General features: G+C 40.9%; 1 protein-coding gene across 3 annotated transcripts in view; it reads right to left on the bottom strand.

Moving 5' to 3' along the window:
- LOC109931738 (kinesin-1 heavy chain) overlaps nucleotides 1-18,531 on the bottom strand; it is a 103,943-nt gene that overhangs the window by 44,631 nt on the left and 40,781 nt on the right. For all 3 annotated transcript variants that reach the window (XM_048613314.1, XM_048613318.1, XM_048613326.1), the window contains exons 6-12: nucleotides 13,854-13,909; nucleotides 13,530-13,617; nucleotides 9,252-9,376; nucleotides 7,180-7,284; nucleotides 6,292-6,437; nucleotides 4,234-4,382; nucleotides 619-791 (exon numbers count right to left, since the gene is read on the bottom strand). In XM_048613314.1, coding sequence (XP_048469271.1) covers nucleotides 619-791; nucleotides 4,234-4,382; nucleotides 6,292-6,437; nucleotides 7,180-7,284; nucleotides 9,252-9,376; nucleotides 13,530-13,617; nucleotides 13,854-13,909 — 842 coding nt within the window. The remainder of the gene's footprint in view (nucleotides 1-618; nucleotides 792-4,233; nucleotides 4,383-6,291; nucleotides 6,438-7,179; nucleotides 7,285-9,251; nucleotides 9,377-13,529; nucleotides 13,618-13,853; nucleotides 13,910-18,531) is intronic.

Below are 18,531 nucleotides of genomic sequence, written 5' to 3'. Positions count from 1 at the left end.
GGACCCGAAACGTTAACTCTGTTTTCTCCTCCACAGATGCTGCCAGACCTGCTGAGCTTTTCCAGCAACTTTGTTTTTGTTCCTGATTTACAGCATCCGCACTTCTTTTGGTTTTTATTAAGTTAATTGAGTTGATATGCCTCAATGATTGTCAATCGTTAGTGACATTTATTCTCCTACAACTGGCTCCATATCCAGATTAATTATGTTGTTTCATTCATCCAGTACCATCAAGATGTAACAGTCTTATTTTAAAATAATTCACCTTTAATACTTTTCAGAATATGATTTCTTAATTGATTAATATTGGGATAGGTTAAGTAAAAATGGAGAGACATCCTATTTTAAAATTGAAGGAACCAAATTTAAATGGTTGATTTATATCACAGTTAGTACAATAACTATTAAAGAGACCAATTCAATAATAATAGGTCAATTATTTCACCAATGCTACAGAATTTTGTTTTCCCATGAAATACTCATGTGGACTGAGAATCAAAAGGAACAATCTACTACAGTAAAACTAATTTGCTTTCAATATGAAAATGTGAAAAAAACGAAAAATAATTAAAATGCATCAACTCTTATAGCACTGTTGGAGATGGGGAATTAACACACCTTATCATCCAGCTGCTTATACAGTTTTGAAATTTCTGAATCCATTTTTTGCTTCTCAGCATCTGAGAGTTTAACAGTAGGAGTTTCCTCTATTTTGTCATTAGTGAGAACAATCTCAAGTGCCTCCTTGTGTTTCTCTTTGTCATATTGTTCTTCTACAGGCACAGACTCACCTTTAGAAAAGAATACATTGAACAAAGATGTAAAACAAATAGGTTCTTCCCCTATTAGTACTTTTCTTGCAGATTCATGTTCTGAAAGATTATGAAATTTGGCTCATTTGAGGTGCTGAGGAGATATCTGGTTCTGTGCTTTTCTTCAAAAAATCACTGAAGTAATACTGCAGAAGTCTATATTTTTGGAAAAAGCCACATACTGAGTCAATCACAAAGCATGGAAACACACCCTTTGGTCCCACAAGTCTGCACTGACCATGTTCCCAAACCAAAATAAGTCCCACTTGCCTGCATTTGGCCAGTATCCCTTCAAACTTTTCCTATTCATGTATTTATCAAAATGTCTTTTAAAACATTGTAACTATACCTCTGCATTCACCATTTCATCTGGAAGTTCATTCCACATACAAACCACTGTTTAAAAAAATAAGTTGCCCCTCAGGTCTTTTTGAAAAATCTTTCTCCTCTCGCCTTAAAAACATGCCACCTAATTTTGAACTCCCGCACCCTAGCGAAAGATCTTTGCTGTTCGCTTTATCTATGCCCCTCGGATTTTAAAAACCTCTATAAAAAGGTTACCCCTCAGCCTCCTAGGCTCCAGTGAAAAACGTCCCAGCCTATCTTTATAACTCAAACCTTCCATTCCTGGCAACATCCTGGTAAATCTTTTCTGAACCCTCTCCAGCTTAATAACATGCTTCCTTTACCAGGGCAACCAGAACTGGACATAGTATTCCAGAAGAGGCCTCACCAATGTCCTGTACAACCTCAACGTGACATCCCAACTCCTATACTGGTAGTCAAATCTGGGTTCATGGCTGCCCGGAGCAACATTGTCTCCAAGCATGTAGCTTGTCGATTTTCTGATCACCGCATTGACTTCCAGTTCCCAAAGTTGTTGCCGAACACAGACTTCGCAGGCCCACACAGCTGATAAGAAAATTAGAGGAAAGGCTGAAAAGTTTTGGGATTCAGTTAGATTTAGCCTGTGAAGAAATAAGACCGCAAGCTCACCCTTTACTATCTTTCTGAGGAACCCTCTTAAAGATTCAGTGGGAGTACTGAAAAGCTGAATAAGGTATTCTCCCTGAAGGGCTTCTAGATTTCTTCTCAACATCCTATACAGATTACATCTGAAGAGACAGGGACAAACACACATGTCTAATGGTTTCCAATAGACTCTAGGTGACCCAATGTGTACAAGGTAGCCAGATGGAAAGAAATCTTAATTCTTGGAAAATAAAAAAAAGTTAACTATTTTGATCAAAAAAAGTGTCATTATTTCTATCGCATCTTACTCGCTGCATGACCACATGCAAGCTCCATACTTTGAATAGAACGTAGAACTGTACACAGGAATGAGCCCTTTGTATCACAATGTTGCGCCCAATATGACGACAAGTGAAACTAATCCCTTCAACCTACCATTGGCCCATACCCCTCCATTCCTTGCATATTCATGCACTTATCTAAAATGCCCCTATTGTATCTGCATCCATCACCACCCTTAGCAATATGTTCCGGACTCCTACCACTGAGTAGGAAACATGTCCCTCACGTCTCCTTTGAACCTTCCCTCTCTAACCTTAAATGCATGGTAGGCCAACATATGGCTTCTGCTTCTGGAAGCTACTGTACTCAGACCTTAAAGGCCCATGCAGTAGCAAAAAAATTTACAAGGAGCGTTGCATCCATAACCGCTGAACAGGTCTCACTCATCCTCACTGACACCCAATTCCCATTTCTGGCTCCAAGCACCACACCAAGGCATACCATAACAGTTGACTTATAAAATGTAGTGAGCAGAGAAGTAACAAACATGACACCACCTATGCTGTTCTCCTTGATAAACAGAATGACCAGGTCAGAAGGGTTCCAAACGGCTGAAACGATCACATCCTAGATCAAAAACATGCTGTACCATATGGTTGCTGGTATACCAGCTAATGAAATAGTTGGAAGCAGATGGGGCCTTTGGATTGCTGACCAAGTCTCATCTAGGAGACAAACTCCCAATCCAAACCAATGGCTTCACTGCCATCATCCTAGCTCGCTGGCCACAAGAGAAGAACTCCAGGCTTCAAGGATGGGATCAGCTGGCAGAAACTGTACTCCAACATAAACCACAAGTGCACAGGCAGAAAGGGAAAACTGTTCACTCCAACTGAAACAAGTTCATACTGCAGTGTTGGGAAAGATGCTTAAAAAAAGGCGGCAGGTGTAAGATGACACTGCACGCAGTGTCTAAGGATACTGCTTGTTCTCAATGACGGCCCACAGACAACAGCATCATCCAGAAGCACCGAGTGACCAAGCAGCCTTTTTGAAGGACAGCATTGCTTAATTCTGGACTGAGAGGGATCGAACCAAATGCTGGTATCACCAGCTTCAGAGTAAACGCCAACAGGAAATTGTAAACTCAATGCCATTTCAAAACATCGGGACGAAAGGAAAATTCTGAAACTGACCTGCCGGAACACAATATAGTATACAACTCTGAATGCAACAGTCACCCCCAATGATAATCAGTGGTGGCCTAGTGGCTCATGAACTAGCCATACTATATACTGATGCAATAATCATAAGCAAGGTCTACATCTCAGAGTAAGACAATGTCAGAACACAACATCGACTATACTCATCATTGGTCATTTAGACTTAAAGATGAACGCTGCATCCTCAGTGGTCGGCTTCACAACGAAGACTACTTCAGCCACTAAACTTTCAGTCTGCCATTATCTATTCACCATTTTATTTTTGAGACTAGCAGGCTACAAATCAAATCACTGTTTTTGCTCAAATCTTTAAGGCTGACAAAGAGGACATGAACTCATCCAAAATGCACCTCCTAAGGTCAAAACTGTCTTATCTGGCAATTTCCAGAGTTGGCATGGAACGGGGTATACAGAAACTGCAGAGTTAGAAACTTGGTATAAAAACAAAAGGGGAAACATCAGATTGATCCAACTACCAAGGGATCATCCCACTTTCTATTGCTGGGAAAACCTTGGCTACAGTTCTTCTGAACAAGCTGGTGCCAACCATCATTGCATGGAAGCACCCCCACGGCCCCCAACCCCACCTCTCCCCACCCGCAAACAAACAGTCAGCTCAGTTTCAGAACAAACAGATCCACTACCAGACATGGTATCTCTGTTCAGAGAAGTTCAAGAAAAGGTATTGTGAGCACATGAAAGCTCTATATATGTCATTTTCATAGTCTTCAAGGCATTTGAAACAGTGTGCAGAGATGAATTTTGGAAATTTGGATGCCCACTCAGGGTCCTGATCAAGGTGAAGCAGCTTCGTGAGAATCAGTACAGACAAATCAAAAACAACAGCAACTCTCAAGTCCCTTCCAAATCTCCAATGGCACGAAGTTAAATCATTTTTCAAGTCTTAATGCGTGGTACAGTTTTATTGATGAAAGCTTACATACCTTTACGCCATCTATTGAGTTCATTTTCAAGCCACTGTATAGTATTTCTTAAAGTTTTGTTTTTCTCTTTCTCTTTCTCATATTTCTTCTTCCATTGTTCTGCTGTTAACTCAACATTAACGGTTACAGTATTCTTAATAGTCTTGGCTCTATCAGAAACAGAAAAAGTGGTGAACAACCTACTCGTTTACTCGGTTTAAAAAAGGCACAGATCGTCCCTACCTTGAAAACCGAATTCTGTAGATATGAATATCTCCAAACAACAGTTTGTTGCTCTTACAATAATCTGGCCATCCACGCGCACTCTGCACTGCTTTAGCATGGCACACCAGAGTGAGTTCTACTTCGTCAACATTGTATGAGATCATTTTGTATATCCTCACACGAAGAAACATAGATCACAGAATCCCTACAATGTGGAAACAGGCCATTCGGCCCAACAAGTCCACACCGCCCCTCTGAAGAGCATCCCACCCAGACCCATTCCCCTACCCCTGATTTCCCCATGTCTAACCCACCGAACCTAAACGTCCCTGGACACTATGGGCAATTTAGCATGGCCAACCCACCAACCCTACGCATCTTTGGACTGTGGGAGCACCCGGAGGAAACCCACGCAGACACGGGAAGAATGTGCAAACTCCACACAGACAGTCGCCCAAGGTTGGAATGGAACCTGGGTCCCTGGTGCTGTGAGGCAGCAGTGCTAACCACTGAGCCACTGTGCCGACCTAAGGTCAAAAAAGAAAAAGCGCATCTCCTAAACTTTATCTTAGGAACCCAGAAAGGTTTAAATAAGTGAAAAAAAATAAGATTTTACATCACAAGGAAGTGCCATTGGCTAGCTCAATTCAAAATAACTGCACTGAGTTTACTATCTTATTCCATAGACTGGAATTTTATTATGCTTTTAATGTTTAGCTGAACTTTCCTTCAAACTATCTTCGACAACAGTGCAGCAAAATACTCCGTGCTTATCAAATGAGTATCATATCATAAACTGAACACTGGTTCCTGACACCTAAACCATATGGTCATTAGCTCAACTGCAAACTGCAACTTTGGCTAAAGAAAAGCAGACACTGGAATCTGAAATTTATGAAAAAGTGCTGGATATCCTTAGATCTGGCAGCATCCTCAGTGAGAAGCAGAATTAAAGTTCCAGATCAGTGGTGGAAGACCAACAACCGGAATTATGAACAGCTTCCTTCTGCACACATTCAACCCATCATGCTGAGTACTTCCAGATTTTTAAAATACACTTCACAGCTTGGATTACTATCTTTTTCCTTGCCAGGTACTTATGGCCTGTTCAGTAACATCCTTTAGCATGGAATCAGGGAGGTAACATACTATTCAGCACTTCCAGTCAAACTTCTAAAAACAGAAGCCCAGTTTAAGGAAAAAAGTCTTTCAGGGGATGACAGCTTTGCTAGCAAGGCCAGGATTTGTTACAGTCAGAGATATACAGCACGGAAACAGACCCTCCGGTCCAAATCGTCCATGCTGATCAGATTTCCTATTTAAATCTAGTCCAGTTTGCCAGCATTTGGCCCATATCCCTCCAAACTCTTCTTATTCATATACACATCCAGATGCCTTTTAAATGTTGTAGTTGTACCAAACTCCACAACTTCCTCTGGCAGCTCGTTCCATATCTATACTCCACCCTCTGTGGAAAGGTTGCTCCTTAGGTCCCTTTTAAATCTTTCCCCTCTCACCTTAAACCTACGCCCCTGAGATCATAGAATCCCTACAGTGTGGAAACAGGCCCTTCGACCCAACAAGTCCACACTGACCCATCCCCCTATAGCCAACCTAAGCTCCACATCCCTGAACACTATGGGCAACTTAGCGTGGCTAATCCACCTAGCCTGATGCAATAGACTACGCTTAGCTGAGCAAACAATTCCAGTGGTTTGTAATACTTCATAATTTTCTTTCAAAGACACTAGGCTGCATTCAAGTGTGAATACAGGACACTTACTTCTACCAGACAGGTCTTCCAGGACACACTTTACTGCTTGCATAATAGTTGCAAAAATACAGTTTACTTGCCTCTGACCAAACATCAATGTACTTTTGGTTTCAGCTTCATTGTAAGATGATGGAGAGCAGCAAATAACTATTGTAGTTCTGCAGTTGCCACCCAGTGAATCCTGTAAAATTCTGGTCATTTTGCTGTCACGGTATGGTACATACGTCTGAAAACAATTTTTAAAAGCATACATTATCGGAAAATTTAAGTAAATTTTCCACATTTATTAGCCTGTTCTTTAACTTACATTCATACAGCACTTAGCATTAAAAACATCCTGTAGGACTTCACAGGGTGAGAAGCAATAGTTAACAAGACACGTCAGTCTGAGACAACACAAGGTGACTCAGTTGAAGTGGTGCGGGTGCCGCGCATAGCACAACTTCAGGGGAGAGAGTTGAAAGGGAGTGGAATGAATAGTAGGAAGAAAAAGTGGCAGCACAGGGATGCAAAGCTGCACAAGGCAGGGCAAAGCTATACACGCATCTGTAGGTAAGGATTTTAAAATTTGATACACAGGTCATAGCCAGCAAGCAGCACACATTAGTATAAGCAGCATCAAACAAGTGGAATTTTGTGCAGTTCAGGCCACATATACACTGGTACAGAATATAAATTTTGGAAGGAAGATTATAAACAATGCATTTGCTTGGCAATTTCAATTTGTTCATAACTCAGGACAATGAATGGAGAGATTATTAAAAATTAAAAACATGTCACTAAAGACATCTTGCACCAAACAGTTTAATATGTTGTCAATTCTTAAATATTTTGCATATGCTAACATCCTCCTTCAACAAATGGCGAAACAGCTATAAAATTTCAGATTGGTGGGTTACTTCTATGATGCCTTTAAAAATCTTTAATTTGTTCAGACTTACCACAAACAGTTCAGGTTTAATACTTACACTCGATTCTGCCAGAGAAGCAATTACATTCCCCAGTGCTGATAAAGACCTGTTGATATTCTTAGCTTCATCCAGTACAGCCCCTTCTGCTCCAGTTTTACTGACCTTAATGGGTTTTTAACAAAAGAAACATACAATACGTTATAGCATTAGTCCAATTACCTTTTGTTTTTTGAAAGACTAGTTTCCTCTTCCTTTCATATTACTTCCTGCCACATGTTTTATTTTGCAGAAATACTCTTTTTCTGCATTATATGATTCTTACTGGGCACTGTCAGAGTAAATTACATTCATAGCCCCTTCCTCAAGCCAGACAAACAGATGCAAGTTAAACATACTTGACTTAATGTTTTTTTTTGGGGGGGGGGGGGGGGGGGTAACAACTTTTGCTTTTTTTCCCCCTGACCAAGACACCGCTGACACAGCAATCATTTATAACCCACCCTTAACTGCTGTGAGAAGTTCAATTAACCTTCCCAAGTGCTGCAGTTCAATGCGGTAATTTTTTTTCTATGGTATTATTATTTGATACAACCGAGTGGTTTACTTAGCCATTCATGGCAAAGGGTCCCTGTGGGACTGGATTCACAAACTGTCCTGACCAGTAAAGTTTTTCTCTAAAGGATACAGTGACACAGTTAGAGTTCTCAAAAGCAACCTGAAGGCTGTGTTTTTTTTTTGTTTAAGCTCAGTTTTTATTTTCTTGACTTTAGCTGAATTCTAATATTCAAACTGTCATGTTGGGGTTTAACCTTGAACTTAAATTTAGGCCAGAGTTCAGAAATATTGCAGTATCCATTTCACATAACATTCACATATCTACAATGAGAAACATGTTTAAAGCATGCCAGCAATTCCTTCTGAATGGCAATCATTACATCAATAAATCAAATTTCAAACAAGACAGACAAACAGCACTTTAATACATTTGTAGAACAGTGCCAAGAACTGTATAATGACGGAAACTCACTTCTGTCATAAGCTTTGGCAACAGAAAAGATCATCCTGCTGCCTAGTTCGGTATAATTTTTACTTAGGGCACAACAGTCAATGAATTAACTATCTTGTCACGTTATAATATATTGGTTGACACAAAAGTATGTGGATTAAATAAAAACCCCAAAGAACTGCAGATGCTGTAAATCAGCAACAAAAACAGAAGTTGCTGGAAAAGTTCAAGCAGGTCTGCCAGCATCCATAAAGAAAAATCAGAGTTAACATATTGGGTTCGGTGACCCTTTCTCATTACCAATCTCATTTCAGGCCACAGATATCTTGTCTCTTTCAAACACTCCCTTGTTTTTTAAGAAAAAATATATTCTTTAGATATGTGCATCACTGCAAACCAACATTTATTGTTTACATCAATCTACCCTTGATTGACAGTGGTGAGTGCTTTTCTTGAATGCAAGTGAGTGGCTAGCAAGGCCATTGAGAGAGCCATTAATAATCAATTGCATTTCTGGAGTCACATAAATGCTGACTTGAGTAAAGACTGAAGATTTTATTCACCAAAGAACATAATGAATATGTGCAAATCCAGATTCACAATTGAGATCAACTGAGATGTGAATAACAAATTTCATAACGTCCTTTTTCAATTCATCATTCAATTAATTGCCAAGTCTCATTTTCAAATTGAGACAAACATCTTTTATTTGACAGCTACTGCTTTGTTGCCATTCAGATGCTTGGGATTCTCAAAAGCATGTGGTCTTCAACAGGATTAGGCACTGATTATCTTTGTTGCTAAAGCTTATTTTGAAGTAACACTTTATTCTGTAAAACAAGAGCCGAAGTAGTCAAAAATGTTCTTAAAATAGCACTAAAAAGTGTTTAGATTTTTGACTAAAACTGTATTGTGCAACTCTCCTTCAATCTCCACAACAAGACGACTTGTCACATTTGGGGGTTACTTTCAGCAGAAGGATGCCAAGACTTTAAGAAAACAATTATGCTTAGATCAAGCATATTTTTCATTCAATTGATCTGGAAATCACAAACCTATTTCAAAAAGTGACTGCTGGATGAACACTTAAGATACAGCACTGTAACAGATCATTAAAACATACCTTTTCACTACCTGCCAAGTCAACCAGATAAAGTTTGCCACTTAGTTTCTGCTCTGTTGCAGTGTTTTCTTGTTTGACATTAATGAGGAAGATACTGTGGCTACGTGAACTGTGTTCATTCATATCTGAAACAGACAGAGACTATGATTAAAACTTTGCATTTTGTTCAGCCTCTAAACAAAACTGTGATAAGGTAGCTTAGTTTCTCTCTCAAATACAGTCAGAGATGTACAGCTCAGAAACAGACCCTTCGGTCCTACTCATCCATACCAAACAAATGCCCTAAATTAATCTAGTCCAATTTACCAGCATTTGGCCCATATCTCTCTAAACCCTTCCTATTCATGTACCTATCTAGATGACTTTTAAATATTGCAAATGTACCAGCCGCCTCCACCAATTCTTATGGCTGCTCATTCCACACATACCACCTGCTGCATGAAGAGGTTGCTCCTTAGGCTCCTTTTAAACCTTTCCCCTCTAGTTTTTGACTCCCCCCCCCCCCCCCCCCCCAGGGAAAAAGACCTGGCTATTCACCCTATCCATGCCTCTCATGATTTTATAAACCTCTAAGGTCACCCCTCAGCTTCAGATGCTCCAGGGAAAATAGCCCCAGCCTATATAGCTTCTCCTGAGAGCTCAAACCCTTCAACCTTGGCAACATCCTTTTAAATCTTTTCCGAACCCTTTCAAGTTTCACGTCTTTCCTACAACAGGGAGACCAGAATTGCACGCAGTATTCCAAACAGGGGCCTAACCAATGTCCTCCCAACTCCTATACTCAATACACTGACCAATAAAGGAGTGTGTACCAAATGCCTTCTTCCCTACTGTTTAGCTGCAACTCCACTTTCAATGACTACGAGCCTGCACCCTAACGTCTCTTTGCTCAGCAACATGTTCAGGACCTTAAAGTGTATAATTCCTGCCCTGATTTGCCCTAGCAAAATCCAGCACCTCACATTTATCCAAATTAAACTCCATTTGCCCATCTGATCAAGGTCCCGTTGCACTGAGGTAACCTTCCTTGTTGTCCACTATACCACTAATTATGGTGTCATCTGCAAACTTACTAACGATACCTCCTGTACATCCAAATCACTTCATCTTTTATTTTTCAGAGCAGTTGCAAACTCAGTGGCTGACCATTTAAAGTACAGGCAAAGATTGTTCTCCTTTTGGCACGTTGTCATGTGTTAAGTTTATTACCTTCAGATAATGCACGATACAAAAACCATTACAAAGTAGATTTGGGGGAAGAGTGTATCTTCTCTGCACAGCAAGATGCAATTTTGAACAGTGTAGAGCTTTTATTTACAAATCTGAGGCATTTTTATGCAGCCATAGAAGCATGCTGAAAACATCAGTCAGAAAAGAAGTGAACTAAATTTCCTGCAAGCATAAATAAAGAATTAGGTAGATTAGCAGTAAAGGTGAGACTATAGAATTTAAGTATATCCAGAATGTATTGAGATGGAGAGAATAAAAGAAAAACTGAAGTGTTTAATTGAGTGTCACAATTAAAATAGACAAACTATTTCCAGATGCACTGATCAGCCTTCAAAAGCCTGGAACTCTTTCACCTCTTTCAAAGTTCAGATTTAGTTATAATACAAGTGCAGACCCAAGAATTCTAATTCAATTCGTTACAACAGAAGAAAATTAGAAACAGGAGTAGGCCACACAATCCCTCAACACTGCCGTGCCAGGCAGTAAGATCACATCAACCTTCTAGCTCTTTGCAACTCTATCCCTGCGTCCTTCAATTTCCTGTGATCAAAAATCTCTTTATTTTACCCTCTAATACATTCAATAACTGAACATGCACCCAATTCCAAAGAATTCCAAACATTCAAACCCAAGTGAAGAAATTTCTCATCTCAGCCCTAAATTCCTTACCCAGAGATTAAAACCTACATTGGCAGAGAAAACGCCATCACCTGCAAGTTCCCCTCCAAGCCACTCACCATCCTGATCTGGAAATATAAATCACCAGTGTCACTGGGTCAAAATCCTGCAACTCCCTCTCTACTAGTGTTGGAGTGTACCTATACCAAATGGATTGCAGCAGTACAACAGGCAGCTCTCCACCATCTTCTCAAGGGCAACTGTGGATGAGCAATCAATGTTGGTCCAGCAAGCATCACACACATCTCATGAGTGAATAGAAAAAAAACAAGGTTTAAGATTCTTCTTTCAATCAGGGAAACAGACTTTTTGCGACCAACCTGTCAAACCCATACATCTGAGATAACAAGGTGTAGAGCTGGATGAACACAGCAGGCCAAGCAGAAGAGGAGCAGGAAAGCTGACGTTTTGGGTCTGGACCCTTCTTCAGAAAACCCATACATCTGCTGCCCTTATCCTTCTTAGTGGTTGAGGTTGTAGGTTTACAAAGTTTCCTCATGCACAAATCTCCGTGAGCAAGCAGAGTGATTAGGAAGGCAAATGGAATGTTGGTCTTAATTGCAAGGAAGAGAGACAGGCAACTCTTGCTACAACTGTTCAGATAACTGATGATATCATGCCTGGAGTACAGTGTACATCTCTAGTTTCCTAATTTAAGGAACTTTGCTGCATTGGACACAGTTCAGAGGTTCACCTCGTTCAGTCCTGGAATGAAGGGATTACCTTATGGGGAAAGATTGAGTAATTGGGACTGCAATCATTGGAATGTGGAAGAATGAGCTGTGATTTATTGAAACTTACAATATTCCTTTTACATTGTTCTTGACAAGAATTCAATTGCTTGTTTGCCCAGCTTCGCAAGGTCAGTAAAACTGGATACAACATGCTCAGTTCCTTAAACTGAACCATTCATATGGATTGTAAACGGAGGAACAAAAAGCTGATCTTTATGAAAACCTACCAGTTAACACTTGCCAACCCAAAACTGACCTGTTTATCCCTATTCTACTTCCTGCGTCTTAGACTATCCTTAGTCTAGGTTCAAGCAATCACCCTTAGAGTACAAATCTTGCCATAATCTAACAGTGTGAGGGCACCTTCTGTTTTGAAAGTCTAACCATGCTACATCCACTGGTCCCATTATCTACACAAAGGTTTGTTAAACCAAACCTATTTAGCAAACACACCCCTATAATTCAGGTATGTGGCCTGAAGTTAATTTTTTAAAAAATAAACTGCAACCATTGATCGATCTACCATGCAAAGGCACCGTATTTTAATGGCAATTTACTTTCCACACAGACTTATAACGGTATCTACACAAGACATGGCAGAAAAGTTGGTCCTAGCAATTAATTCAATTAAAAGCCTAGAGACCAATAAAAGATGTGCACTTCATTCTGTAAAGTCACGAAGTAGTATGAATTAACGTAGGAATTGAAAATATTCGAAGATGGGATTAGAAGATGGAAAAAGGGGTTTAGAACAGATAGATATTTGATGACAAGTGCAAACACAACAGGCCAAAGGGTTTCTTTGTGTTATAAAGTCTGACTCGATGGCAGCGCAGAGGAGGCCATTTGACTGATTGAGTTGTGCTGGTACTAGCTGCACATTGTGGTTATACATGAATGGTTCCCATCTCTCTTGTCTGTACCTCATACTATTTATCTAAGTATTCATCTCAAGTATTTTACTTGACATTTTCAACCATTACTTGTAGTAATATGCTTCATATACTGCTAATCTTCAAATTAAAACAAATTACTTCACCACTTCCTTAGATTTTTAGGGCTGATTTGATGCCCATCCTTTACAATGCACCAACCATGGAAATAATCCTGCCACCTCAAAATAAAAACCAGGAAAGTTAGCATTTTAAAAATTATCTAGAAATCTACAGCTTTAAAGGGTTGTTACTCAAGTCAAATATTCAACTTAATCGAAGGCTGACTACAATATAGAGGGAGGTAATCTCCTTTGAATATATTATTCTTAACATTGGTAGCTACCAATCAGCAATTTTAATAATTGATATTCAATAACAAATTAAAGATAGACTGGAGGGGAGAAAGGTTCTTACTATATCTTTCTAGATTTAATTGAGCTATGCAAGTCAATAAAAAACAAGGATACCCTCACCTTGATTATTCCCACAAGACCAACAGATGTCTGGACCAAAACTTATAAATATAGGATTTCACAAGACTTGCAAGTGTATTTTTAAAATTATTTCCCTAAATTAGTTCCATAAGCAGAGTTGAATCAAGTTTTTAAACAAGTTCAATCACAACATATTCTTTCAACACTACACAGGATCACATTTAGTCTAAAGTGAGTTGGCGTGCAACCAATGATATCTACACTTACTTGTAACTGCTACATGCCGGTTAGACTTTCCTTCATCAATTGTATCCATGACTTCTTCAGGACTGCAAACAAAACGTTCAGTGCAGCCCTATACCAGAAAGACAAAAACGAAGACCAAATTTGTAAGCAAAATAGTTTCAGTACATACGAACAAAGAACTGCAAAGGCTGAAAATCTGAAACAAAAACAAAATGCTGGAGAAATTCAGGTCTGGCAGCACCTGAAGAGAGAAAAGCAATTAACATCGAGTCCAGTGACCCTGTGTCAGTTTCTCCAGCACTTCCTATTTTTGTTTTGGTTTCATTCTTGGTATATTTTACTCACCTTCACATAAGGGACTCTATTTTTATCTTCATGGACTGAAAGATTGGTCTTGGACACTGCAAAGACAGAAACAATGTTTTATTTCATAATCCAATACTCCTTGCAATTCAGGTCTATGCACAAATACAATACTCAGCTGTATTATTGCAAACTGAGATTCCAATATTATTTTGTAATACTCAGCATTCCTTGCTTTGCTGAAATATCACCTTTACACCTAAAAGCAGGAGGAATTACGATGTAATGAGATAAGTTTGGACAGTGCATGAGATTAGAGCACACAAATATAAAATTAGCAAAACTGAAATCAAGACAAGATTACAATGATTTTTAAAAATGTAGAAACTTATGATAAATCTTTTCGCAATGTCCTTTTAATAAATTTGATCTCAAAAGATGCACAGTATAAGCTTTATTGTATAACCTCAAATAATCATAACTTCAATAAATTTTAATTTTAAATGTATTACTTATGCCCAAACTTCAAAGATACATTTAAAAACACCTGGAACATAGCTCCAATCAATGACTCACTCTTCAGGCTGCATTTAAAGAATGAAGACTACCACAGCAAAATGATGGATGAATATTTCAAGGTTCCTCATGGTAGGCTGGTTAGCAAGGTTAGATCACAACGAATAGAGGGAGAACTAGCTATGTGGATTCAGAACTGGCTTGAAGGTAGAAGACAGAGGGTGCTTGTGGAGGATTGCCTTCCACACAAGAGGCCCGTGACCAGCAGTGTGCCATAAGGATCGGTGCTGAGTCTACGGCTTTTCGTCATTTATATAAATGATTCGGACGTGAGCACGAAGTGTGGCTAGTAAGTTTGCAGGTGACACCAAAATTGGAAGGGTAGTGGCCAGTGAAGAAGGTGGCCTCAGAGTACAACAGGATCTTGATCAGATGGGCCAATGGGTGGCAGATGGAGTTTAATTTAGATAAATGTGAGGTGCTGCATTTTAGAAAGGCAAATCAGGGCAGGATTATACACTCTATGGTAAGTTCCGGGGGAGTGCTGCTGAACAAGGAGACCTTGGAGTGCAGATTCATAATTCCTTAAAAGTGGAGTTGCAGATAGATAGGATAGTGAAAGCAGCATTTGGTATGCTTGCCTTTATTAGTCAGTGTAGAGAGTATAGGGGTTGGGAGGTCATGCTGCGGTTGCATAGGACATTGGTTAGGTCACTATTGAAATACTGCATGCAATTCTTGTCTGGATGCTTTAAGAAGGATATTGTGAAACTTGAAAGGGTTCAGAAAAGATTTACGAGGATGTTGCTAGGGTTGGAGGGTCTGAGCGATAGGGAGATGCTCAATAGACTGGCGCTATTTTCCCTGGTGCATTGGAAGCTGTGGGTGACCTATAGAGGTTTGTAAATCATGAGGGGCATGGATACAGCTAATAGCCAAGGTCTTTTCGCCAGGGTGGGGGAGTCCAAAACTAGAGGGGATAGGTTTAAGGTGAGAGGGGCAAGATTTAAAAAAGGGGCCTAAGGAGCAACCTTTTCACACAGAAAGCGGTGCATGTATGGAATGAGCTGCCAGAGGAAGTGGTGAGGTTGGTACGATTACAACATTTAAAAGGCATCTGGATGAGTATATGATTAGGAAGGTTTAGAGGGATATGGACCAAATGCTGGCAAATGAGACTAGATTTATTTAGGATATCTGATCGACACAGACAAGTTGGACCCAAGGGTCCAACAGGAGATTCTGTGGTACTGAGCGAGACTCCCGGATGGTATGTTGTCTCCCGGGTGCCAGGGTCAGGGTTGTCTCGGATCGAGTCTTCAGGATTCTCAAGGGTGAGGGAGAGCAGCCAGAAGTCGTGGTACACATCGGTACCAATGACATAGCTAGGAAACAGGATGAGGACCTGAAAAGTGAATATAGGGAGTTAGGGTGGAAGCTGAAAGCCAGGGTGAGCAGAATAGTAATCTCAGCATTACTATCAGTGTCATGGGTTAGTGAGGCAAGAAACAGAGAGCGAGTGCAGCTGAACACGTGGCTACAAAGCTGGTGTAGGAGGGAGGGCTTCAGGTTTGTGAATCATTGGGATACCTTCTAGGGAAGGTGGGACCTGTACAGGAAGGACGGGTTGCACCTGAACTGGAGGGGCAGGTGGTTTGCTAGAGCTCTTCGGGAAGGTTCAAACTAGTTTGGCAGGAGGATAGGAATTGGAGCTACGGATCAGAGGATAGGGTACAGGCAGATAGAGCAAGCAGTGAATCTGTGAGGAAGGATAAGTAGTTGATAGGGCAAAGTGGCTGTCAGTGCGATGGGTTGAGGTGTGTCTTCTTCAATGCAAGAAGGTGTCAGGAACAAAAGATGATGAACTTAGGGCATGGATCAGTACTTGGAACTATGATTTTGTGGCCATGACAGAGACTTGGATAACACAGAGGCAGGAATGGTTGTTGGATGTTCCAGGGTATAGATGTTTCTAAAAATAGGGAGGGAGGTAAAAAGAGGTGGGGGGGGTGGCATTGCTAATCAGGGATGATATCACAGCTGCAGAAAGGGAGGTCGTGGAGGAGGGTTTGTCCACTGAATCAGTATTGGTAGAAGTCAGAAACAGGAAAGGAGCAGTCACTTTATTAGGTGTTTTCTATAGACCCCCCAGTAGCAACAGAGACACCGAGGAACAGATTGGGAGACAGATTTTGGAAAGATGCAGAAGTAATAGGGTTGTTGTCATGGGTGACTTCAACTTCCCTAATATAGACTGGAACCTCCTAAGAGCAAATAGTTTGGATGAAGCAGATTTTGTCAGGTGTTTCCAGGAAGGATATCTGACTCAATATGTAGATAGGCCGACTAGAGAGGAGGCCATATTGGATTTGGTGCTTGGCAACAAACCACGTCGGGTGTCAGATGTCAGATCTCTCGGTGGGAGAGCATTTCAGTGATAGCGACCACAACTCCCTGACCTTTACTACAGTCATGGAGAGGGATAGGAGCAGATGGTATGGGAAAGTATTTAATTGGGGGAGGGGGAATTACAATGCTATTAGGCAAGAACTACGGAGCACCAATTGGGATCAGATGTTCCCAGGGAAATGCGTGACAGAAATGAGGAGGTTGTTTAGGGAGCAGTTGCTACAAGTACTGGATAGGTTTGTCCCACTGAGGTAAGGAAAGGATGGTAAGGTGAAGGGACCTTGGATGACAAGACACGTGGAACACCTAGTCTGGAGGAAGAAGGAAGCAAGAATCGGACAGGACTCCAGATGCCTACGAGGTAGCAAGGAAGGAACTGAAGAATGGACTTAGGAGAGCTAGAAGCTATGAGGGAACCTTGGCAGGTAGGATCAAGGAAACCCCAAGGCATTCTGCGCTTGTGAGGAACAAAAGGGTGGCCAGAGTGAGGGTAGGGCCAGTCAGGGATAGTAGAGGGAACTTGTGCGTGGAGTCAGAGGAGGTCGGGTAGGTCCTTAATGAATACTTTGCTTCAGTATTCACCAGTGAGAGGGATCTTGACATTTGTGAGGACAGCCTGAAACAGGCAGATATGCTCAAACAGGTTGATGTTAGGAAGGAGGACGTGCTAGAAATTTTGAAAAACACGAGGATAGATAAGTCCCCTGGGCCAGACGGGATATACCCAAGGTTGCTACGGGAAGCGAGGGAAGAGATTGCTGCCCCTTTGGCAACGATCTTGGTGTTCTCACTGTCTACTGCAGTAGTACCAGAAGATTGGAGGGTGGCAAATGTCATTCTCTTGTTCAAGAAAGGGAATAGGGATAATCCTGGAAATTATAAACCGGTCAGTCTTACTTTGTGGTGGGCAAATTATTGGAGAGGAATCTGAAAGATAGTATTTATGATTATTTGGAAAAGCACAGTTTGATTAGAAATAGTCAGCATGGCTTTGAGAGGGGCAGGTCCTGCCTCACAAGCCTTGTTGAATTCTTGGAGGATGTGACAAAACACATCGATGAAGGCAGTGTATTGGATGTGGTGTATAGGGTAGACCAAGGAGAGCCAATGGATGTTATCTACCTGGACTTCAAGAAGGCCTTTGATAAGGTGCCACACAGGAGGCTGCTGAGTAAGATAAGGGCCCATGGTGATTGAGGCAAGGTGCTAGCATGGATGGATGATTGGCTGTCTGGCAGAAAGCAGAGAATGGGGATAAAGGGGTCTTCCTCAGGATAGTAGCCAGTAACAAATGGTGTTCCGCAAGGGTCAGTGTTGGGACCACAACTTTTCACTTTATACATTAATGATCTAGAAGGAGGAACTGTGGGCATTCTGGCTAAGTTTGCAGACAATACAAAGACAGGTGGAGGGACAGGTAGTATTGAGGTGGTGGGGAGGCTGCAGAAGGTTTTGGACAGGTTAGGAGAGTGGGCAAAAAGTGGCAGATGGAGTATAACGCGGGAAAGGGTGAGGTCATGCACTTTGGTAAGAATAAAAGCATGGACTACTTTCTAAATGGGGAGAAAATTCAGAAGTCTGATGTGCAAAGAGATTTGGGAGTTCTAGTCCAGGATTCTCTCAAGTTAAACTTACAGGTCGAGTCAGTAGTCAGGAAGGCAAATGCAACATTGGCATTTATTTTGAGAGGACTTGAATATAAAAGCAGGGATGTACTACTGAGGCTTTATAAGGCTCTGGTCAGGCCACATTTGGAGTATTGTGTGCAGTTTTGGGCCCCATATCTCAGGAAGGA

This window comes from Rhincodon typus, chromosome 2 (genome assembly GCF_021869965.1).
Source record: "Rhincodon typus isolate 14 chromosome 2, sRhiTyp1.1, whole genome shotgun sequence".
Classification (NCBI taxonomy): domain Eukaryota; kingdom Metazoa; phylum Chordata; class Chondrichthyes; order Orectolobiformes; family Rhincodontidae; genus Rhincodon; species Rhincodon typus.
This window is presented reverse-complemented; position numbering and strand designations above follow the sequence as displayed.